The sequence below is a fragment of the Coenobita brevimanus genome, chromosome 98 (assembly GCF_032717465.1).
Source record: "Coenobita brevimanus isolate Jiangsu-jjx chromosome 98, ASM3271746v2, whole genome shotgun sequence".
NCBI lineage: Eukaryota > Metazoa > Arthropoda > Malacostraca > Decapoda > Coenobitidae > Coenobita > Coenobita brevimanus.
This window is the reverse complement of record NC_137051.1, coordinates 34,169,662-34,195,465: the sequence shown is the minus strand read 5'-3', so window position 1 is coordinate 34,195,465 and position 25,804 is coordinate 34,169,662. Positions and strand designations below refer to the sequence as shown.

The following is a 25,804-nucleotide window of genomic DNA, read 5'->3' as shown; positions in this document are numbered from 1 at the left end:
TGTATGGTAGGATACTTATAGACAGAGTTAGAGAAAGAACAGAGAAATTAGTTGGAGAAGAACAGGGAGGCTTTAGGAAGGGAAGAGGTTGTGTAGATCAGATATTCATTCTTAGATCTTTAGTGGAAAAGTTTCTAGAGAAGGGAAAGAAGTTGTATGCGGCTTTCATGGATTTGGAGAAAGCATATGACAGGGTGGATAGACAAGGATTGTGGAAAGTGTTAAGAATATATGGAGTAGATGGGAAGTTGTTGAATGCTGTGAAGAGTATGTACGATGGTGCGAAGGCTGCAGTGCGTGTGGATGGTGAACTAAGTGAATTTTTCTCTTTGAAAGTTGGTTTGAAACAGGGATGTGTCATGTCTCCATGGTTGTTCAATCTGTACATGGATGGGGTAATAAAAGAGGTACAAGGTAGGGTAGTGGATGTTGGAGTGGCCCTGGTGAGAGAGGATAGTGTTTGGAAACTCCCTGTACTGTTGTTTGCAGATGATACTGTGTTGTTGAATGAAGACGAAGGGGAGCTGCAATGCTTGGTGGATGAGTTTGAGAGAGTGTGTAAGAAACGGAACCTAAAGGTGAATGTAGGGAAGAGTAAAGTGATGGTCTTTGAGAGAGGTGAAGTTAGTGAATGTACAGCGAGGTTGGATGGTGAGGAATTGGAAAATGTGAGTACGTTTAAGTATTTGGGTAGTGTGATGAGTAAGGATGGAGGTTTGGAGGGTGAAGTGCTTGAAAGGGTACAGCAGGGAAGAAAGGTTGCTGGTTCCTTGAAAGCAGTGATAAGAAACAGGGAAGTGAGCATGGAAGTGAAAAAGTTACTACATGACAGTATTGTGATATCAACTCTAACGTACGGAAGTGAAGCTTGGACATTGTTGGAAGGACACAAGTTAAGAGTGAGAGCAGTGGAAATGAGTTATTTAAGAGGAGCCTGTGGAGTCACGTGGAGAGACAGGCTGACGAATGAGGATATAAAGGAACGTTGTGGTGTGGATGTGGATGTGATAGGAAGCGTTATGAGGAATACACTGAGGTGGTTTGGCCATGTGGAGAGGATGGAGGGTGAAAGACTGACGAAGAGAGTGTATATGAGTGAGGTGGAGGGGGAGAGAGGGAGGGGGAGGCCGAGGATGAGATGGAGGGATGGGGTGGAGAGGTATATGAGAGAGGGGGGTGTGAGTTGGGAGCAGGGCAGTGAAATGGCGGGGGACAGGGCGACTTGGAGGCAATTTGTTTGTGGCCACCCCAAACGGGATTGAGGCGTCTGGCAATAGATAGATAGATAGATAGAGTATATAACCTGTGGGGAGGTTTCAGCAAGAGGATACTGCAAAATGCTGCATGAAAAAAGTGACAAAGACATAACGAAATTAAGTTTCTCAAATAGGGCAGTTGATCAGTGGAATGCATTACCGAATGAAGTGCATGCAAAAACTATTCATAAATTTAATGATATGTATGATAAAAATGGTTTGGTACACATGACAGTACAAGCTTGACTCATTCCTGTAAAGATAGAATTAGGTAAGAACATATAGGTAAGTATTCTCCTCCTCCTCCTCCTCTAGTGCACCCCCATCTTGAGTATTATGTGCAGTTCTGGTCTCCATACTACAGAAAGGACATTAAAAAATTGGAAAAAATTCAGCGAAGAATCACAAAAATGATACCACGACTTAGAAACAAACTATACGAGGAACGCCTTGAAGAACTTAAATTATTTAGCCTAACGAAGCACAGGTTATGAGGGGACCTTGTTGAAGTTTTCAAAATCATGAAGGGATATGACAACTTAGACGTGAATAAATATTTTGCTATAGACTGGTCGAGTCAAACCAGAAGTAATGGCTGCAAAATTATGGGAAAGTATTTCCAATCCCATGAAGCAAAATACTTCTTCTTTAACCCTTGTAAGGTAATCTTGATTTTGTTACTATATTAGGTAACGTGGGGTCTGACAGACCCCACGGAAAAAAAAAAAAAAAAACTTCCGTTTGAGATATTTCAAAATGCTTCAATACACAAATAATTCAACCCCTTATCTGTAAATAGGGCCAGAAAAAATGAAGTTTAATTGAAAAAATATATATATTTTTTAAGTTTATACAAAAATGGTTAAATTTTAGGTATAAAAATTTTAAAATTAAATCTTGCAAAATTGAAAAGTACAGTAATATCATGATTCCTTGGGTGGTCTGCAGTAGACTGATGTTGGGACCTTCTGTATACAAAAGGAGAAAGACAGCAAATTGAAATAAAAAAATCACAAGAGGGCTCAGCTGAGGTTACATTATAGGTAATCTGGGGTCTAACATACCCCAATGGCTCTATAGCGCAAAATCAAAGCCAGGTACAGCTATGACCCCATCATCCCCATGAAGAGCATCACTAAGCAGGAAGGTAATGAGACGGACAGATCTGTAGACCTTATGCTCATATTTTTTAAAATTAAATTTCGGGGACTGGGGTCTCTGAGACCCCACATTACCTATCTAAGGTTAACAGAGTTGCAAGTATCTGGAACAGATTACCCTCAGATACCGTGAACATTATCTCAATTGAGACATTCAAAAACAAAATAGACAAGTATTTGCACGAGAATCCTCAGCTGACTCTTTTTATGTCCAAATAACTTGCCTTTATAGCTGCGTATAAGTTCATTCCCCTTTTGTCTACAAGACATTCTGTAAACAACGTACCTGTACGTAGTGTTGCATCACGTCATTATACATTTTTCAATTTAATGGAAATAAGGTAATATAAGCACTATTAGAATCTGCACAGATAGCCCTGAGTTAACGGTCACGACTCTTATTTTCGACCTGTGATGGGCTGTGGATCACTGAGGGTCCCTGTTAGTCAAGTGACCACCTTCGGGATTTTTTAAATGTACCAGGGGTCATTGATTCAGGATGAAACTTGTGTACTTGTCCCACATGGGAGAGTTCCTTGTCTCAGTGGAGTGAATGGAGCTAGGGCCTGATTGACTGCTGCCTACCTTAAAAGCGCCAGGCAAGGCTGCCGCACCACCCCTAAACATCCACACTGTGCAGTCCCCTGGTGTCTACAGGACACCCCGTAAACTTAACATAGTGTCACATCACATCATTATACATTTTTCGATTTACTCAATGCAAATGAGGTAATATACAGTAAGCACAGATTAGGATCTGCACAGATAGCCCTGAGTTAATGGTCACTACTCTCACTTTCGACCTGTGATGGGGTGGGGATCACTGAGGGTCCCTGTTAGTCATGTGACCACCATAAGGATTTTTTTTAATGTACCAGGGGTCACTGCTTCAGGATGAAACTTGTGTACTTGTCCCACATGGAAGAGTTCCTTGTCTCAGTGGAGTGAATGGAGCTAGGGCCTGATTGACTGCTGCCTACCTAAAAAGCGCCAGGCAAGGCTGCTGCACCACCCCTAAACATCCACTCTGTGCATTGCACATCTACACTGTGCACTGTACAGTCCTCTTTTGTCTAAGACACCTGTCTTATATATTTTTTCAATCTCCCCAATGCAAAGAAAGCAATATAAGCACAGATTAGGATCTGCACAGATAACCCTGAGTTAATGGTCACTACTCTCACTTTTGACCTGTGATGGGCTGTGGATCACTGAGGGTCCCTGTTAGTCAAGTGACCACTATCGGGATTTTTTTAATGTGCCAGGGGTCACTGCTTCAGGATGAAACTTGTGTACTTGTCCCACATGGGAGAGTTCCTTGTCTCAGTGGAGTGAATGGAGCTAGGGCCTGATTGACTGCTGCCTACCTTAAAAGCGCCAGGCAAGGCTGCCGCACCACCCCTAAATATCCACACTGAGCAGTGTGTAGCTTCCACGTTATGTCCACAGACTTCCCATTAACTCAATGTACTGGTTTATAATGTCATGCCGTAACTATTAGTTTATTTGATTACTTTCTCTTTCAGGTTACTCTATTGGGTAGCTTATAGATAAAGTATTATAGAATGTGACTTTTCCTTTCCAGTATTTCCTATGAAATTTCCATGTCAGTTTTTCCATGCTGCATGGTGTTTTTTTTTCACTTTTTCCTGGAGGGTTTGGTGGTGGGGGGAGCCTTCTTGCTTTACTATCCTTATCCTTCAGCATGTAGAGTTAGATCTTGTAGTCATAGTATTCTCTGTAACAAGCAGCCTCAAAAGGACCATATTGTCTGTTGCTGTTTGCTTTCCTCCTCCTCCTCCTCCTCCTCCACCTCCTCCTCCTCCACCTCCTCCTCCTCCTTCTCCTCCTCCTCCTCCTCCTCCTCCTCCTCCTCCTCCTCCTCCTCCTTCTCCTCCTCGATAGTTGTATACAGACCTAGAACTTGTTTACCTCTTGCCTCCCCCCATCTCTCTCTCTCTCTCTCTCTCTCTCTCTCGCTCTCGCTCTCTTTTATTTACCGTTCACCCATCTATCCATATTCTGTCCTTTATCACCCAAATACAGTAATAGCATAGGGGCTTAGGGCAAGGCTACTCATTCCAGACATTGAAGGGAAGAGTGGCGAGTTGCATATTCCTGAGTGGCATTATGATCAATAAACTCCATCCATCCTATGGATTTAGACCTTTGTGGGCCATGTCTCACAGTAGCATCCAAACTCAATTGACCACCAGATATCCATTTGTTGGGTATATGATTAACACACCTGTGTAAGTTAAATGGTTTCATGGAGGACAGGTTTTTTGACTCATTGTAGAGCCAGTTACTTGAAGGTAGTGCCACACTGAGTGAGTTGATGTGGGACATTCCCTCCAACTGCAATACAGTATTTACCAGTATTCCATCAGAGCCAGGTTAACTCAGCCTTACACATCTTTTTCTGTCACAGTAAAAAATAAATGTCGCTGACTGTGTGATTCTGCCTTAGGAATGCTTGCACTGAGGGTGGCCAGTGTGCAGCTGATGTTTTCTGTTGACTGGGAGATAAGCTCAGTGTCAAAGGTAGTTAATTGCTTCCCATTAGTTGCTGATAACTGTTGGAAGAAAAGAAAACTCAGCTGTGTAATAAGATTTGTAACAGCTTGAAAGTGTCTGCACGGACTCTGGCACCATTTACATATGGCTGAGTTTCCCACTGAAGAGTGAAGATTGTGCGGCTGGATACCAAGCTTGTAGCAACACTTCATTGTTATGGTAGTACAGTTCATGATTCCAGCAGATTATATGTTGTTTGCGATAGCAGATTGGTGTATGTTAAGTTGATGAGAAAGCTCAAGAGCATTGTGAAGTTGATCTGGATGTGCCGTATATTATCAGGAGAAGGAGGTACCTGAGATAAGCCCTGTAGATATAACAGAGAGTGAGAGACTGACTAGGAGAGTGTATGTGAGTGAGGTAGGGGAGGTGGGGGGGAGTGGGATATTAAGGATTAGGTGGGAGAGGTATATAAATGAGGGTGGTGCTAGACAGGGAGAGGGCAGCCTGATGAGGGAAGACAGGACAACATGAAGGTGCTTTGTTAGTGGCCAAACCTTCTAATATATAGTCATATATATATATATATACATATATATATATATATATATATATATATATATATATATATATATATATAGTGGTAGGAGGAGGTGCTCACCATGCATTCACTCGATGTAGTGCTGCACGGGTGCCTGCCCTTTCCTCTCTTCCTTCTTTCCCTCTTTCCTCTTCTGTCTCTCTTTCCTTCATTCTTTCCTCTTCCTTCTGTCCACGGGTGACTCTACATTGAGCGACAAGCTACTTGGTTTCCTGTACATCATGAAACCATTTACAATGCTAGGTGGTAACCATATAACCAAATTATGGCACCTGGTGATATAGTGGGTAATTAAGTTGATCCAATCAGATTGAGCCTGTGCAGGTTTATATCCAAGGGTTGGTTGCGGTTTGTTGCTCACATAATGCCACTCATGGATGAATGAGGCTGGTCATTCTCATCTTAAATGTCAGGACCAACTTGCCTAGCCCCGGGCTACTATGCTCCTTATGGGGCAACAATGGATTAGATAATGAATGAATGAGTGTAGATATATAGATAGATTACTGGAGCTGTTGACATATTAAGTTTCATGTATGAACAATATTTGTACATACTGTTCATTTTTGTAACCTGTTTTGCCTCACATTTACCAGTGCTGGGTATGGGCTCGGGTCCTGATGCCCGCCACCACCGACACTGGCAAGGTGTGCTGTACCGAGTGTCAGGCCTGCGCCTCACCACCTTGCCATTGCCCCTGCCAAATTCTGGCACAGTGTTGGGTGGGTCATTGGAGCTGCATGGCAAGACTATCTCCCTGGCTTGCTTCCATGGAGTCAACTTCAGAAGCAAGTCTTGGGCACTTTTCAGCCTTCAGGAGCCATACATTAACTTCACCTCTGAGGTTCAGGAGGTCCCTGCTGATCGTGAGTCTCAAAGCAGTACTGTGGGTGACATAGTAGTTTTTGTAACACCTCGTCCTTACTGATTTATGTTACAAATTACACCTCAGCCTTCTTTTGTATGTTATTCACATCAGTTTGATATCAGCATAGTTTTCATCAGTAAGACCCAGCACAAGAGGATATTGGCCATTAATGCAAAGAGTAGATTGCTGCAGAAGATGTGTTACAAAATCTCTGAGGTGACCTAGAATACAAACCTCAGGTCCTGTTTCTGTACTTTTTCCACCTTAATTTGTCCTGAAATTGACATCTCTCCATCTTGAATACAAAGCTGCAATGAGAGTGGAAGTAAAGTAGTAGTATTGTCATATTTGCCATTAAGCCATGAGAAGTAAGCTGTAAAAGGACATCATAAATCTCTGCCAAGTTAAGGCTAAGGAACTGTAGTCACATGGGAGATTTTGTAATGCTTCTTCCTCTGTGATTTATTTTGCATGTCATACTCTAGTAATCCACTTGCATACTGTAGCTATTACTGATGCAGAGTGTCACTATGGAACAGATATTCATAACATACAAGAGAAAGTAAGGTGTAAGATTAAAGCTAAATCACCAAGGGTGAGGCAGACCCTGTGCCATTTGAAATTGCACTCTCAGGCTCATGTTCTTGTGAACTAAGGAGGGTATCTTACATCTTTTCCTTTGTAATTTATTTTGAATGTTACAGGTTTCTGGTCTCTTGCATCAGTATGTTGTTTATATCTTTTTAACGTAGAGTTTGCACCAAGAACACATCAGGTAATATAATATTGTGACAAGGTCATTTTTTCAGCTTAGGAAAATTTCTCTCATGTCTTCTTTGGCAGTGTATATTTTGCATATTACACCTTAGTATTTCTCTTTTATATCACCTATACCTATTTCATATCAACATAGGTGGCATAAATATCATGCCTCCTAATATTAATATTCTTAAACAAAAATAACCAGCAAGGAAGAGGGATTGTACTAGGGATCCTCCATAACTGATAAGACAGTTCCTCACACCTTCTTTCAGATCACAGGCACAGCACAACACACTTTATGACACAAATAACCAGGCCGAAGCATGTTTGTTTTAACCTGGCAAAGATCCCTAATCCCTTTTACCTCAGTGAATGGCAAAGTTTAGTCAGATTGGTGGGTCAGTTTGATCAATAACCAAGAAAACTCGTTCTTGCCTTATAAAACGGGCTCATTGAATTTTAAGCAGCCATCAGTTTGTGTTCAGGTTGTGAAAGTGACCCAGTTCCATCAGGTGAATGCAGTCTAACTATAACTATTTACATAATAAATGACACATCCCATGGCATACATTCATATCATGCAACAAATCTGTCATACTCTACCTGTGTATCTGTCTGTTGCCAAATGCCTTAACCCTGTAAGAGGTGGCCACAAAAACATGTTGCCTCCATGTACCCCTGTCCCCCAGTATTTCACTGCCATCCCCCCAGCTCACATCCCCCACTCTCATATACCTCTCTACTCCATCCCTCCATCTCATCCTCAGCCTCCTCCTCCCTCTCCCCCCTCCCCTCCACCTCACTCATATACACTCTCCTCATCAATTTCTCACTCCCCACCCCACTCCTCATGGCCAAACGACCTCAGTGTATTTCTCCTGACACTTTCTGTCACATCCACACCACACCACAATGGTCCTTCACTTCCTCATTTGTCAGTCTCTCCATGTAACTCCACATGCTCCTCTCAAATAACTTACTTCCACCACTCTCACTCTTGACTTGTGTCCTTCCATCAAGGTCCAAGCTTCACTTCCATACGTTAGAGTTGGTAACACAATACTGTGATGCAGCGACTTTTTTTTACTTCCTTGCTCACTTCCCTATTTCATATCACTGCTTTCAAATGAACCAGCAACCTTTCTTCCTTGTTGTTCTCTGTCAAGCACTTCACCCTCCAAACTTCCATCCTTACTCATCACACTACCCAAGTACTTAAATGCACTCAGATTTTCCATTTCCTCATCATTCGACCTCACTGTACATTCAGTTACTTCATTTCTGTTAATGAGCATAACTTTACTCTTTCTCTTTCCAACATTCACCTTTAGATTCTGCATCTTTCACACACTCCCAGACTTTTTCACCAAGCCTTGCAGTTCCCCTTCGTCTTCACTTAATAAAACAATATCATCTGCAAACGACAGTACAAGAAGTTTCCACATGCCACCCTCTCTCATTAGGGCTGCTTCAACCTCAACTGCTCTGCCTTGTATCTCTTTTATAACCCCATCCATATACAGATTGAACAACCATGGAGACATGACACTTCCCCAGTTTCAGTCCAACATTCAGATAGAAAAATTCACTTATTTCACTATCCACATGCACTGCAGCCTTAGCCTCCTTATTTAATTTTAAGAAAAGGAATACAGTGGACCCTTAACATCCGTGGTTTTAACATACATGGTTTTGAATATCCGCAGATGGCTACAGAAAAAAAAAAAAGGATCTAGTTGAACTCTGCTGACACTGTAAAATTATCCCAGGCACGGTTCATGGCTGTTTAGTAATGGCATTATCCAGTGAATCAAATATACTGTAACTGTAACACTCTTCCTTTTGGCCACTTCATTTATTAATGTCATTAATTCATCAGGGGAGAAGTTAGGATGGGCTGGGACTACCTGTACAGTATTTCTTTGCTTCCATGTTCTTTGCAATCTTGGTGGTGAAGGGCTTTGTTGTGTTTACCAGCTGATACAAGGAGAAAGCTCCGTGATTGGTTGGTCATACCAAACCTTTGTGTGTAAGAGCCTCCGTCATTCATTATTTTTAACTTTCAGTGTTCTTGTATTAAATAAGGTGGTTGTAAATATGCACATATAGTTTTTCTTTATTTATATAAGGAAGTGGGGGGTCCAGGGGTGTTTTTAAGGGGGGGCAGCAGATATCCGCGGATTTTTAACATTCGCTGGTGTCTCTGTTACCTAACCCCCGCAGATGTTAAGGGATGACTGTATTTGCACATTACAAAGGGTCGTGCAAGACCATAAGCCATTTTTCCCAAGGTAAGATTACTCAGAACAGTGATAACTGTATAAAAGAAAATTGAGGAGGTATTGACAGTAAGATAAAGATAAATACAAGGCCGTCATACATACTCTTCACAGTATTCAGTAACTTCCCATCAACTCCATATATTCTTAGCATTTTTCACATTCCTTGTCTATCCAGTCTGTCATATGCCTTCTCGAAATCTATGAAGGCTGCATACACCTTCTTTCCCATCTCTAGAATCTTTTCCACTAAAGACCTAAGGATGAATCTGATCTACTGTACACAATTTCTTTCCTTCCTAAAACCTCCCTGTTCTTCTCCAACTAATTTCTCTGTTATTTCCCTAACTCTGTCAATAAGTATCCTACCATATACTTTGCCTATTATACTAAGAAGACAGATGCCCCTATGATTATTATACACTTCTTTATCCCCTTTTCCTGTGTACTGGAAAATAATTATACCTGACCTCCAATCCTATGGGACTCAGCCTTCCTCCCAGGCCAATCTGCATATCTTCCATATTCATTCTGCTACTATCTATCCCCCATGCTTCATCATATCACCACACATGCCATTAGTTCGTGGGGCATTCCCCATTTTAACTTCCTTCATTGCTTCCACTACTTCCATCCTACTGATCTTCCTCCCTTCTCACCACCCTCCTTCTCCTAGCCATTCCCCAGCCACTTATACTCACATTACTTTCATTCTCCTATTTATCAATTTTTAACAATTCCTGAATGAGTTCTCTCCTTCTGTTCACTTTTTTTTCTTTCTCCACTATCAGTATACCATTTTTACCTTTCACTTCCCTTCTAACTTTTTTATCACCCTGTCTAACTCAACCTTCTTCCAGAAAATTTTCTTACATTCCCTCCGCTTTTACACTCAAATTCTTTCCAAATTCCTCATCCACTCTCTTCTTACTCTCACATACTAATCGTTTCACCTCTCTTTTCCTCTCTACATATAACTCTTTCTTCCGCCTCTCAACCTCCTCCATGCATCTGCTTCCCGTCTACTCACTATCTGCTTTCTTCTTTTGCATCACAACTTTCCTTACCTCTACATTACATAATGCTGTTCCTTGCACTGTCTTTTGTCTTCTCTTCACCCCACTCACCACCTCACATGCTGCACATATTTCTTCAGTGAAAATCTTGCACACATTTTCCACCTCCCTCATCTGCTCCAAATCATATTTACCCAAGTTTACCCCCTGTATGGACAGCTTCTTCCTGTCCTTCCCTTCATCTATTCCTTCATTGCCCTTGAACCTGGACTTTCACAGTGACCAAATGGTGGACAGAAAGTCCACTCCCCCAACCTTTGTGTTCTCTTGCATCTGTTACATACCTTCTCATTCTGTCGTTCACACACACACACCTCTAATCAATCATTGCCACCCACCATTCTCATCACTTGCCACATATACTTGTGGATCATCATGTGCCGAAAGAAGGTATTGGCTATCACCAACCCCTCCCAGCACAGAAGTCTACTAGAACGCTGCCATTCTCATCCATTTCTGCAGGCACACTCCACTCACCAACTACTCCATCCACCTTCACATTCCCTACTTTTCCATTCATATCTCCAGTTAAAAACACTCATTCTTCTCAAATATTTCCTTGCATACTTCCACATTTGCCAAGAACTCTTCTTTCACACAAAACCCCTGAATTATAGACCAGTGTCCCTGACCAGCATAGTCACAAAATTGTGTGAGAGAATCTTGAAAGACAGATGGATAAAATATCTGGAAGAGATGAACATTTTGGCTGAAAGTCAGTTTGGATTCAGAAGTGGAAGGTCGTGTGTTTCCAACTTGTTGAGCTTTTACTCAAGCGATTGATGTGCTATAGGAGAGAAACAGCTGGGTGGACTGTGTGTACTTAGATTTGGAGAAAGCCTTTGACAAGGTACCCCACAAGCGACTAACTTTTAAATTGGGGCACATAGGAGGACTGTATGGAAACCTCCTGGAGTGGATGAATGACTTCTTGAGAGAGACAAATGAGGACATTAATAAAGGACAGAATGTCTAGATGGAGGGAAGTAACAAGTGGAATCCCACAGGGCCTTGTTTTAGTGCCAGTAATGTTCCTGATTTACATAAATGACATGGTAGATGGAATGAACAGTTATACAAATCTGTTTGCTGATGATGCAAAGATCTGGAGGAGTAGAAGAAGTTGAAGAAGACTGTAAGATGCTGCAGGAAGACCTGGATAGGATTCATGAATGGGGTCAGATGTGGGAAATGAAAATCGTCAAAAAAATGTAAAATATTGGAAATAGGTAAAAGTACCAAGAGGCCATCACTAAATTATAGGACGGGTAATGAACCAATCACAAAAGTGAGAGAAGAGAAAGATTTGGGAGTGCTGGTCCAGGGTAGTTTGTTAATGGAAGAACACATTAACAAGATAGTTAGAGAGATGTACAATCTCTTGACTGACATAAGAGTGGCATCTCATTACATGGATGAGGAGATGATGAAAAAGTTGATAGTGGCCATGATCCGCCCCAGGTTGCATTATGCAGCAGTAGTGTGGTCCCCACACAAAAAGAAAGAGATTAACAAGATCGAGAGAACACAAAGAACAACAACGTAGATGGTCCCTAGCCTGGCAGATCTGTCGTACAGAGAGATGCTGGAAAAACTGGATCTGCCTTCCCTAGACGAAAGGAGAGAGAGGGGAGACATGATTGCAGTGTTCAGGGCCATGATGGGAGTTGATAAAGTTGATAGAAAAGATCTGTTTGTATGGGATAGGAGAGTAACAAGAGGACAGGGAATGAAACTGAAAAAGCCAAGTTGCTTGATGGATATAAAGAAATATAGTGTCCCATACACTGAAGATGCATAGACCTGTGGAATGGCCTGGACAAAGAGATCGTCCAGTCTAAAAACTTGAATGACTTCAAAGCAAAATTTGACTTATTGAGAAAGATATGAACCCCATGTGCGTAGCTCATTTCTTGTATGTCACAACTAGGTAAATACAACTACCGTAGGTAAATACCCTGCTTGCCGAATCTTGCGTTGACACACGCACACACACAATTGCCCACATTTATATTCCCACTTTCAGTCTTACCCACATTTCTTAAACCAACTGATCCATACTTTCTTATATTCTCCTTCCATCTCCTGCACACAACAATACATACACCCTCTTTTGGCCTCTCATTCTCATCTACTTCTGTGCATGTACCCCATCTATACTCCCACTCTGTCACACTCTCACCCCAGCATTTAGTCTTGGTTAATTCACATATGTTCACTTTTGCACCCTCAGGCACCGGAACAATCACTCTCTCTTTCAGCTCATCATTCACACTCCTTACATTCCATGTTGCAGTCCATACCGGTCCGGTCCTTGGTCGTCACCTTTTGGCCTGCCCTGATCCGAGGCTTCTTATTTGTATTTTTAGTTAGTTGTTTTCCAGGGAGGGGCACTAACCGTCTGCCAACCCACTTGTTGACACGGAAACTCGTTGGTCATATGCACTAGGGGTATATATTCAGTCAGCATATACAGTTAGTCACAGTTTCAGTTATGTAGAGTTTGGTATTATGTGTGAGTTTTGTTCAAGCCAAAAATAGAGCCAAAGAGAGGAAGCCTGCAGTAGTTGGTCTCACCATGAAAAATTGGACAAGAAAGAACTGAAAATCAAGATTTGTTCATTTTGAGATGCTTGGACATATTGCATTTAAAAGATTGAAGGTCATAGGCAGAGGAAAGGACAGATGTAGGAGTCATTTTCAGTAGAAAGAACTGAGAGGACCAGTTAATTCTTTCATTAGAGAGCTGAACAAAAAATGTGTGTGTGTGTGCTAAGGGTAGTAATGATGAAACTGTTCTTTTGGATTACTGTAGCTATTGTCCTCCAAATTTTGAAATACTGTTTTCATCTCCACCTTAAGTTACTTGCTACTGATTCTCATCTTCGTGTCCTCAGTTAATTTCTTATATTCAGTATGCAAATTGACTTGCATCATTGTTGCAGCATTAGTTCTTTGTTCATGCTCAGTAAAATCATCCATAACCCCAGTCACATTAATACAGTGTTATATTCTGCACTTTTGGGTGATTGCTGTTGTAAGTTCATTCTCTTTAGTGTTGAGAATGAGCACTTCGAAAACTGCCTCAGATTATTAATGTATATTCATTGTTAAGGATAGGGGTATTAATTTTTTCGTACAGCACTTACATACCTTAAAATCTGTGATTTTTCTTTGATAATTCAGTCCATTCACATAATATGTGAGAATTTGGGCGATAGAAGACCTCACTCTCTTGAAATTTCACACTTTACAAATAACATACCTTACGGGGAGAATTCTAATTGGTTGGGTGGCTGCCTCAAAAGTCACCCCTTTGCCCCTAGTGTGTCATTTTGCTTATGCATTAGTGGACATTAAACCATGTACACAGTAAGTATAACCCACACAATAACCCCTTACCTTAAAATCTATGCAGGAAAGGCATAGTTGACTTGAAGAGATGAGGTTCTGAGGCAGAGTGAGGCAGTTATAGTGCCCTGGCCCTAGCACCCTCCACACTGCCTGACTCCATCACACCACCACCACCTTTAAAATGCTCCACATCAGTCATGAACCCTTCAAAGTCATTGGCAGATACAGCAGATGCACATCGTCGTCATCCTTGACTGATGTTGAAGGCACTGGATCTTCTTCTTGTGGTGGAGTAAAGAAGGTGGTGATCAGAGTCTGATGCCTTCGGTTCACTTCTTTGGCATGCCTGTCTCGGTAGTAACAGAGGCTGTTTTCTGTGGCACTCAGAACCTCCTGAGCTCTCACTTTACAATTTTCATTTATTGTCACTTGATCTTTAAACTTGTGAAAAGCTGCCAGGATTTTGCTCATGTTTCGGATTGGTAGACCTTCTCAGTCTATGGTCGTGGCTTGTGACACTGATACAGGTCACTTCCTCGCACACTGTACAAGGATAGGTCGCACTCTGCAGTGTGACATCGGATTTGGCTCACTTTGCTGTTCCGATTTCGCTTTTTCTAAACCAACCGGCACATTACCAATTATTTAATTTTTCGCCCTCCTGTCACCCTCTAGGCATTTCACATCATAGAAACTCGCGTATTAAGCAAATGGACTGTATTAGTGCTCGGACGTCTTTTCAGATATGTAAACTCTAGATTTGAGTTGTCCCATTCCACGTAAGACCAAAAGAGGCAAAATAGATCCATGGCGAATGTTTGGCCCAAGGTAGAAAATAGATCTTTGTAAATGAAAGATCCATGGGAAAAATAGGTTCATGAGAAAAATGGGTTCAAGGGAAAAATAGGTTCAAGGGAAAAATAGGTCCATGGTTTCGGAAAATAGGATCATTGGAGAAAATATGACCAAGGGGAAAAATATTACTGATGCAGATCCTGCCATTGATTAGGACTGACACCCGGGTCAAAGCAGGTGCAACATATTCCGGTTTGTCTTCATAGGCTGTTCCTTCCAGGATGGAGTTAAAGGCTTAATAGTAATAACCAACTTTAAAAAAGGATGTGACTTATAATGAGAACTTACTGCATATCTAACTTGCCCTCTATCTGCCACCAGTTAGAGAGAGCAAGAGAGTTTAGATTGTCAAGAGGTGGCTCACAGTTAATACAGTGTATTTATAAATTTGGCTCCCCTTACATTGGCAACTCCACAAGACACCCACATTGTGCACGGCCTGACCTTAATCTTGCAGTCCATGAGGGTTAGTGTTCATATTATCCTGGGGCCACAAAAATAACAACAACTGTATTGTTAACTTTCTCTCCCCCTGCATTTGCAGCTCCACGAGACACCCACATTGTGCAGAACCTGACCTTCAGTCTGGGAGTGATGGAACACACCCACGCCCAACATGTGTCCATGGCCACTGTCTGTAGGATCACTCGCAACATGGTGTTCCCACCACAATTCCGCACCATTCAGGAGTGGTTCCATTATGCCTTCTGTACCTCCGAGCTTGACAGTAAGTGTTGCATTCCATGTGGTCTTTGAGATTTTACAACTCTCCTGTCTATTTTTATTTAACCAAATGCCCTAGTTTCTGGAGTGGACAACAGCATGGATCTTCATCATATGCTGATGGGGAATGCTCACCATAGTCTCAGGCATCTCATTTGTTATTGCACATGTTATTTATTTATTTATTTTTATTTTTATGTGTGTGTGTGTGTGTGTGTGTGTGTGGTGTGGTGTGGTGTGGTATGTGGTGTATGATGTGGTGTGGTGTGGTGTGTTATAATGTGGTGTGGTGTGGTATGTGGTGTCTGATGTGGTGTGGTGTGGTGTGGTGTTGAGTAGTGTGGTGTGATATGTGGTGTGTGGTGTTGTATGTGGTGGTGTGGTGTGGTGTGGTGTGGTGTGTGTGTGTGTGTTCTTACCTAATTGTATCTTTACAGGAATGAGTCAAGCTCGTACTGTCCCGTGTCTTAAACCATATTTATCGTACATATCCTTAAATTTGTGAATTGTTTTGGCACACACTATTTCATTCGGTAGTGCATTCCATTGATCAATTGCTCTGTTTGGGAAACTGAATTTCCTTACGTCTTTATCACCTCTCTTCTTATGCAGTTTTTTTGCAGTGTCCTCTTGCTGATGCTTCTCCATATGTTAAGTAATCATTTATGTCTATTTTCTCCTTTCCTGATATGCATTTATATAGCATTATCATGTCACCTCTTTTCCTTCTCTCCTGTAGTGTTGGTAGATTCAGTTTATTTAGTCTTTCTTCGTAGCTTAGGTCCCTTAAGCTTGGTATCCATCTTGTAGCGGCCCTTTGAACTTTTTCAATCTTGTCTATATGCTTTTTGAGATGAGGACTCCAGACTACTGATGCATATTCCAGGGTTGGTCTAATGAATGATGTTATTATCCTTCTTAGCATGTGTTCATTTATGTATGTGAATGCTATTCTCATATTTGCCAGCAGTGTATACATGTTCCGTACCTTCTCGCTGATGTGGTCAGCCGGAGATAGTCTGTTATTGATAATCACACCTAGGTCTTTCTCTCTTTCTGATGTATATAGGGTTTTGTTTCCTAACTTATAATCCCAATCAGGTCTTTTTCCACTTTTACCAAACTTGATTACATGACACTTGTCCACATTGAATTCCATTTGCCATGTACTACTCCATTCATGAAGTTTATTTAATTCTTCTTGTAGCTCTTTACTAGAGTCTGTGTTAGTAATTCTCCTTTGTATTTTTGCATCATCTGCAAACATATTCAGATAGCTCTCATTTCCAGTGTTACTGTTTATATCATTTATATACACTAAAAACATGATTGGTGTCAGCACTGAACCCTGTGGTACTCCACTAGTCACTTCTTTCCATGATGAGTAGTTTCCTCTTAGTACTGTCCTCATTTCTCTTTTTATGAGAAAGTCTTGCATCCAACAAAACAGTTTGCCTCGAATTCCTCCTTGATGGTACAGTTTCCATAAAAGTTTTTTGTGTGGTACTGTGTCAAAAGCTTTCTTGAAATCTAAATAGATACTGTCCACCCATCCTTCCCTTTCCTGTATTGTGTTTGTTACTCTGTCATAGTAGCTCAAGAGATTAGTAACACATGATTTTCCTTTTCTGAAACCAAACTGTCTTTCTGTTATCATACTGTGTTCTTCTAGATGATTTACCCAAGCTTTTCTTATAAGTTTTTCTAATACCTTGCTTACAACACTGGTCAGTGATACTGGTCGGTAGTTGAGTGGATTTTGTCTATTTCCTTTCTTGAATAAGGGGACAATATTTGCTTTTTTCCAAATATGTGGTAGTTTACCTTGACTCAAGGATTTCTTGAAAATTAAAAATAATGGTTTACATAACTCCTTTGCACATTCTCGTAATACCCAACATGAAATTTCATCAGGACCACTTGCTTTTCCTCTGTCTAATCTGCTTAACTCCTCCTGTATTACTTTTTCTGCAATTTGTATATCTGGTAGTATGTGTGGACATGCGTGTTCCACATAGTCCCTCTCAAAATTTTTTTCTTCTGTAAAAACTAATTGGAAATTCTTATTTAGTGCTTCACAAATATCTTTCTCTTGTGTATAAGTGATTCCCTCGTCCGTGATGGATTGTATTTTATCTTTTACTTTAGTTTTGCTTCTGATATAGCTGTTAAACAGCTTTGGTTGATCACTACTTTTATTTATTATATCCTCCTCAAACTGTTTTTGGGCTTCCCTCCTTATTCTTGTATAGTCGTTTCTTGCCTGTTTGTAATAATTGTACGCCCTTTCACTATTGTGTCTTCTGTATCTATTCCACAACAAATCTCTTCTTTCTTTAGATTTTTTACATTCTGTATTGAACCATTTCTGTATTTTCTTATCTGCTTCTTTGTGCTGTGGGATGTACTTCTGGACTCCTATTTCATAAATTTCACAAAATTTTTTATATACAGCATTTAAATCTTGTCCTCTAAGCTCATTTTCCCAATCAACTTCTAAGAAATACTTCTTTAGGTCTTGATAATTTCCCTTTTTATAGTTTAGGCTCTTTTTGTAACTATCATTGCTGTTTACTATGTCATATGCTATCCTGAAGTTATAGTTTAGTACTGCATGATCGCTTTTGCCGAGTGGAGGGTGATATATTAAACTGTCAATATCATTTTCTTGCCTTGTAAATATTAGATCTAGCACTGAAGGTACATCAAGTCCTCTTTTTCTGGTGGTTTTCCTCATATGTTGCGTTAAGAAAAACTCTTGTACGAGATCCAGGAGCTTTTGGTCCCAACAGCTTTCTTGGCTATTTATATCTAGAGTATTCCAATTTATATTTGTATTGAAGTCCCCAGTTAGTATAATTCTTTCCGATTTCTCTTCCATTTTATGTAGCAATGATCTTACACTCTGAATTGTACTCTCTGCCAGGTCCTCATTTTCGTCTCTTTCCCATGTGTTTGATCTGGGTGGCATGTACAAATTGGCTACAATTACTTTACCTTCAGATGTGTCGATCTCTACTGCAATCAGTTCTACTTGTGATGGTATATCTAGTTTTATTTCCTTGACTTTTAGATTTTTCTTAGTTAATATTATAATTCCTCCTCCTTTTTTTAAATATCTGTCTCTTCTCCATATATTGTATTCCTCTAAGTTTAGTATGTCATTTGATATCCTTGGTATTAATTTTGTTTCAGTTAGGCATATTATTTGTGGTTCATTTTCTCTGACATAATCATTCATTTCTAGTAATTTAGATACCATTCCATCCACATTTGAGTATATCAACTTTATCATATTGTTTATATACTTGTCCTGACATGGTTTTACTACCTTCCTCCTTTTTCTTCCATCCTGTTTGTGTACCACTTTCGTACCTGCAATCCTATTACTTTGTAAAAAAATTTCTTCTTCTCCTCTTCTGATCTTCCCTCATTTTTTGTTTTTGCTTCCTCCCTTTTCTCTTTCAGTAATTCCATTTCCTCTTGTGTTAGGCATCTTTTTATCCATACATTTTTGAACTCTTCTTTTTCCTTAAGATTCTTTGCATTTTTTAGTATCTCTTCCACAGTGTTTACACTCTGGAAAGTCTCCTTTAGAGGTCTTGTCTTGCTTTTCTCATATTTCCCTAACCTTTTGTGTTCCTCTATGTCTTTACTACAGATTTCCTCTGATACTTCTTTCAGTAAGCTCATTACATTTGCCATCTCCTTTTTGTCTCTTGTGATCTTGTTTTTAACTTCATCCTCTTCTATACCAGTGATTACTATTGATTTGTTTATCTCTACTGAATCTCTGACTAACTTTGGATTGTTTTGGATTATTCTTTTCACCTCCTTTTTAATGCTTTTTTCCTCCACCCTTGTTTCTAAGTCTTTCTTTACTTTCACCATTTCTGCATTCGTGGTTTCTACATCATTTTTGTAGCTTTGCACAGCTTCATTCACCTGTGTTATCTTCTCCTCAGTATCACTGGTCTGGTCAATAAGACTGCTAACTTGCCTAATTGTCTCTGTGTCATTTTTGAACTCTTCCATAACACTCTCATGATTGACTACTGTACTTGCCATTTCACTAATTTTCTTCCTAAGTGTACTCAATTCCACGGTTAGTTCACTGATGGTTGTGTCTTTCTTATTGGCCTCCCTTCCTAGTTTTTCTATTTCTTCCTTTTGCAAGTGCATTTGCTTCTTTATTTCATCAATTTCATTTTTGAAAGCCATTTCTAGTTTGTTTACACGTTCAACCAGTCTATTGTGGGTCTCTACTTCAACCAGTTCTTGGTAGAAATCATCATTTTGCTTTTTACCTTTATCCCTTTTCTTTTCCAAATTTGTTTTACTGAAGTATGTATCCATTTTGCAATACTTAAAGTGCAAAGCATATACTTACAATCTCCGTCTTGTTGTAAACAAACCTCAGAGGTGACTCAGCGTATTCTTTCGTCTTGGTTCTATTTCCTGTTTTTACAAGTCTTGTTGAAACTTATTTTTTTTTTCCTTTTTATACTGAACAATCATTTAGTCTATCCTGTACTGAGCTTGACTCATACAAGATACTATTTAGGTAATGCCACTGGCCGTGATGATTTGGTGCGGAGCGCCAGTGTCACACGTCCACCTAGCTTGAATCCCTCTGTGTGTGTGTGTGTGTGTGTGTGTTGGGGATTGGGGGTGCTGATGCTCATCTGGATGTGAACTTGGTGGACCATAGGCTGAAGTTATCCTTCTCCTGTGGTCCACCATCCTTCTGTTGGGGTACGGGAAATCTAGGAACGTTTGTATAAACCTGCCCAGTTATATTGGTGCCACTGCATGAAGGCATACCTCTTCAGCATCTTATCTCTCTCTAGCATTGGAAATAAATAGAAATATAATGCACTGGGATAATTATTAATACAGTGAAGGTGAATATTGTTGCAGTGTTATGGTGTGTTATATGTTTGATGCTTTTGTGATTAGAATGCCTCAGTTGGAGTGACAGGTTTGTATAAATTAGATCCCCGAGAGGTGACTGAGGTTTTGTATTATGTAATGCCACCAGTGGGAGTTGGCTGGTCATTCACCCTTGAATGCACTTGGCAGTAGTAACCCAGTCACAGTCTCCAACACCTCAAAATTCCTGAGAGGTGAGTACAGGATTATAATTATGTAGTGCAACCAAGGGTGTTAATCATCTGCCTTTGTATGTTCAGTACAGTCATGCACCACTTAACGTCCTAGCACACAATGTCCGTTTGCTTTAATGTCAGGGGACCCATAAGAATATAAAAAAAAAAAAAAAAATCCAAGGAATGGGATGTAGTGAGTGTATGCAGGTGCAAAGTAGTGTTGCTGTGTGATGGTTGGCCAGCATCGCAAAACGAAGTGATTACGCTGCCAGCCGTACAATATGTGCATATAACCTATACAGATACAGGTATACCCCTGTTAAACAATGCAGTTGGTTAGGTAAAAACCCATTTTTTTTTTTTTTTTTTTTTTTTTTATATATGTGAAGAAGAAGGAACCAAAAGCAATGAGCCCACAAAACCATTCCTTCCAAGAGAAAAACAAAATACAAGAGAGAGCCAAATTCAAGATCCATTCATTTTGAGATGCCTGGACACACTGCGTTTGAAAGACTGGAGATCATAGGAAGCAGGAAATACAGACAGAGGGAGACAGTTCCAGAGTTGACCTGTTGCATAAATGAAGGACTGGGAGTAACAGTTAACTCTTGCATTAGAGAGTTTGACAGAAAAGGGGTGAGAGTTTGCTGCTAGACGGGTGCTACGCGCCCGTCATAGAGGTGGAGGAATGCATGCAGACAGTTCAGAGGAACAGTGACCATTGAAGTAGCAATAGAAAAGAGAAAAAGATGCAACAGTGCGGCAAAGAGACAGTGGTTGAAAGGAGTCAGTAAGAGGGGGAGAGTTAGTGAGATGAAAAGCCTTTGACTCCACCATATTGAGAAGAGCTGTATGTGGGGAGCCTCCCCACACATGAGAGTTGTACTCCATGCAGGGGCGGATAAAATTCCTGTATAGAGTCAACAATTGTGCAGGGGTATCGTGTATTGGGGTAGTTTTAACATGTAAAGTAATGGAATACATTTTTCATCTTTGGGTTTTCCCCCAGCCAAGTTCAAAACCCTCCCAAATGAGCCCCAAAACAAGTTTAAAGCCAATCTAAATGGCCTAACAGCTGTAAAAGAAGCTAAGCAAAGCCTAACACCTGTTAATAACTTTAAAACCAACAAATAAAATCTGAAAATATTCAAATATGAGTCTGGAAAAAATCAGACTTAGTAAACTGTACCCCTAAATGATGATGTTCACCCCACCTATGGCTAAAACACATTAATCTAAGTCTAAAAACTTTATAAGTCAACCTGAATACAAAATTTTAGTCCAAAATATCATCAAAATTGGTTAAAAAAATCAAAACCCATCATTAAACTGATGTTTGGTCATCATTAGGCGACGTATGGTGATGTTTCTACCCCCATCGTTAAACCTGGGTATTGCATCTAGGTGTGTCATATATCAAGGTATGACTCTACACTGTAAAGCTGTTCATATGTCTTAATATTTTTCTTTTTTCCCAATTTACATAAAAGCAGTAAAAAATATACCAAAAAGCATTAAAAGTTTACTAACAAGCAATAAAAAGTTCACTCTACAGTATAACAGTGTCATCAACACCAGCCACAGGCAGCCACGTCCAGTTGCATATACTGTAGGCTATGTATTATTATTTAATTTAGGTTTTTTATACCGTACTGTACTTCAAAAGTAATGTACAGCACAGTATATATCATATACTGTACCTATATATATATATACAGTAGGACAATATAGCTACAGTATACAGTGCAATAAGTTGTGGTGGTCGCTTAACATCCAGATCACTCAATGTCCAATTTTTCAGAAACGTATCATGGACGCAAAGCGGCGCATGGCTCTACAAGAGTAATGTAACCTCAGGCCACCAGCACCTCAAAGAGAATAATATGGATTATCTATTACCAGCTGGGAGGGTGTACGTGAATGAGATGGAGGAGGCATAAAGGGATGAGGTGAAGAGGTATACAGTAAACTCTCAATTATCCATCATCGCAATATCTGACCAAACGCAGTATCCGGCACTTCTAGCTTGGCTCTATTAACCCCTATGCACCGGCATTATTTTGAAGTGGGCGCACTTTCACTATGGACGTTTTTCCCCAAACAGCCTGATTTCAAACCTTAATATCTCGGAAAGTATATCAGTTAGGGAAACAAATTAAAAACCATATTACTGTACTCACCAACTCTTCTTCTTGTGAATAAAAGCATCCCCAGGTCTGTAGGTTATTTCATCGATGAGTAATGACGTGATGAAGATAAGTAACTTTTGGCATGCAAGGCAGGATGTATTCGTACATGTGAGTGCAGCCCCAACTTTGGCTTCGCTCTCAACATGATAACTTCTCCACTGCTGAGCAAACTAGACACAGTTGCATCCAAGGTACGCCCTGTGGCACTATCACTGAGCCTTTTCCTAGTATCCTTGGAAAGAGGCTTGGCAGGGGTGGATGATGCAAGTGGCCAGAGGTGGTGGGGATGAGGGGATACCTGAACACATCGTTCTACACCTGGCAGAGACGCAGGACAGACTGACCCACACTCATGTATGGTGGCAGGACTCTTTCACAACTCGTTGGTGACAAGACCAAATAGCAGCCAGTTCAAATGATGCCAAGAATGCACTTGCGACACCTCCTGTTACCCGGTGATCCATGGCCACCCATTTTGCCACAGCATATGCTGCTTCCTGGCATGCAGGGGTTAAAGCAATATCCAGCAGAAATATGCAATATCCTGTGCCAAAACGGTATGTAAATGGCAGCTCTATGCAATATCTGGCATTGATGCATCTCATCCTGCATGTAAATGGTAGCCGACCGGCTTTATATTGCTGTATTACTGTATTGTCATTACTTTATTGTATGTCATGCTTAATTTTTGTCTTTTATTCGTGGGAAAGCTTTTAGGATAGAGAGTTGAGACTGATAGTACTACAGTATCCAGCTCAATGCTGAATATTGAGCCGATGGGGGGGGTACTGTGCATTATCCGGTGTTGCACATTAGAGTATGCAGCATAGGGCTTAGCTGAATTATGCCAGATAATTGAGAGTTTACTGTATGAATAAGGATGATATTAGTTGGAGAGGGGACTACTGTTTGGCAGAGGAGAGACTGGCATGGAGATGAGTTATTTTGGGCCACCCTCTCCAAGATTAACAAAAATGTGAAAATAGATAGGTAGACCAGGTTGTTATTATTTAATGGATGTTAACTTATTCTCCTCTTTGGATTGGAATAGCAGTTTGTTATCATTGTTGTATTTAAAGGTGACAAAGAAATAGTTTTTATTATAATTGTTATTATTATTGTATAAAGAAGTTGTATTGAAGAAGTTGTTTGTGGCCTTCATGGATTTGAAGAAAGCATATGACAGAGTGGATAGACAAGGAATGTAGAAAGTTTAAGGATATATGGAGTAAAGGGAAGTTGTTGAATGCTGTGAAGAATATGTACGGGGGTGCTAAGGCTGCAGTGCATATGGGTGAATTGCGTGAATTTTTCTCTCTGTGTTGGATTGAAACATGGATGTCATGTCCCCATGGTTGTTAAATCTGTACATGGATGGAGTTATAAAAGAGATACAAGGTAGGGTAGTGGATGTTGGAGTGACCCTAATAAGAGAGGGCAGTGGTTGGAAACTCCCTTACTGTTGTCTGCAAATGATACTGTATTGTTAAGTGAAGACGAAGGGGAACTGCAGGGCCCGGTAAATGAGTTTGGGAGTGTGTGTAAGAAATGGAATGTAAAGGTGAATGTAGGGAAGAGTAAAGGTATGATCTTTGAGAGAAATGAAGTCACCGAATGTACAGTGAGGCTGGATGAGGAGGATATTGAAAATATGTGCTAAAAGTACATGGGTAGTGTGATGTGTAAGGATGAAAGTTTAGAGGGTGAAGTGTTTGAAAGGGTACAACATGGAAGAAAGGTTGCTGGTTCTTTGAAAGCGGTGTTAAGGAACAAGGAAGTGAGCATGGAAGTAAAAGAGCATGGAAGTAAAAGAGTCACTGCATGACAGTGTTGTGATACCAACTCTAACGTATGGAAGTGAAGTTTGGACCTTGTTGGAAGGGCACAAGTCAAGAATGAGAGCAGTTGAAGTGAGCTATTTGAGATGAACATGTGGAGTTAATTGGAAAGACAGACTGACGAATGAGGAAGTAAAGGAATGCTGTGGTATGGATGTGGATGTGATAGAGAGCATTGGGAGTAATACATTGAGGTGGTTTGGCCATGTGGAGAGGATGGAGAACGAGAGACATTAAAATTTCTTCAGCTGATGTATTTTCTGCCATCACTGGCCTCAGTACTAACATGGCATATGGGCCTGATGGGGTCCGTCCTGTTGTTCTCAAGAACTGTGCTTCTGTGCTTACACCATGCCTAGGCAAACTCTTCCACCTTTGTCTGTCAACTTGTACCTTTCCTTCTTGCTGGAAGTCTGCTCTCATTCAGCCAGTCCCAAAGAAGGGTGACCACTCCCAACCCTCCAACTATCGTCCAATTGCTTTAACGTCCTGTATTTCAAAAGTTTTTGAGTCAGTTTTCAATAGAAAAATTTTAAGGCATCTTTCCTATCACAACGTTCTTTCTGATCGTCAGTACGGGTTCCGTCAGGGACGCTCCACTGGTGATCTTCTCACCTACCTTTCAGACTCCTGGTCATTCTCCTTTCGGGACTTTGGCGAAAGCTTTGGCATTGCACTTGACATCTCAAAGGCTTTCGATTGAGTCTGGCATAAATCTTTAATTTCCAAACTGCCCTCCTACGGTTTCTATCCTTCTATCTGTGCCTTCATCGCTAGCATCCTTTCTGGTCGTTCTATAGCCGCTGTTGTAGACGGCCATCGTTCTTCTCCTAGATCTATCAACAGTGGTGTTCCTCAGGGCTCTGTCCTATCACCAACTCTCTTCCTTTTATTCATCAATGATCTTCTAAGCTGTACATCTAACCCTATCCACTCATACGCTGATGACTCCACCCTTCACCTTTCCATTCGGTTCCCGCAACGCCCATCTCAACAGTTACTTCAACAAACAAGGGATGAGGCTATGGCATACCTAATGTCTGACTTGGCTCGTATCTCTGACTGGGGTAAAAATAATCTGGTTGTTTTTAATGCATCTAAGACTCAGCTCTTACACCTATCAACCCGACAAAATCTTCCACAGGTATACCCACTAATGTTTAATAATATTCAGCTTAGTCCTGCATCATCCTTAAACTTGCTTGGGGTTTCATTTAC

At 40.6% G+C, this 25,804-nt stretch overlaps 1 protein-coding gene across 1 annotated transcript in view; it reads left to right on the top strand.

Moving 5' to 3' along the window:
• Positions 1–25,804, top strand: part of tweek (transmembrane protein KIAA1109 homolog tweek) — an 839,779-nt gene that overhangs the window by 755,576 nt on the left and 58,399 nt on the right. The window contains 2 exon segments of the mRNA XM_080283669.1: positions 6,131–6,400; positions 15,273–15,455. Of these exon segments, the coding sequence (XP_080139795.1) occupies positions 6,131–6,400; positions 15,273–15,455 (453 nt within the window).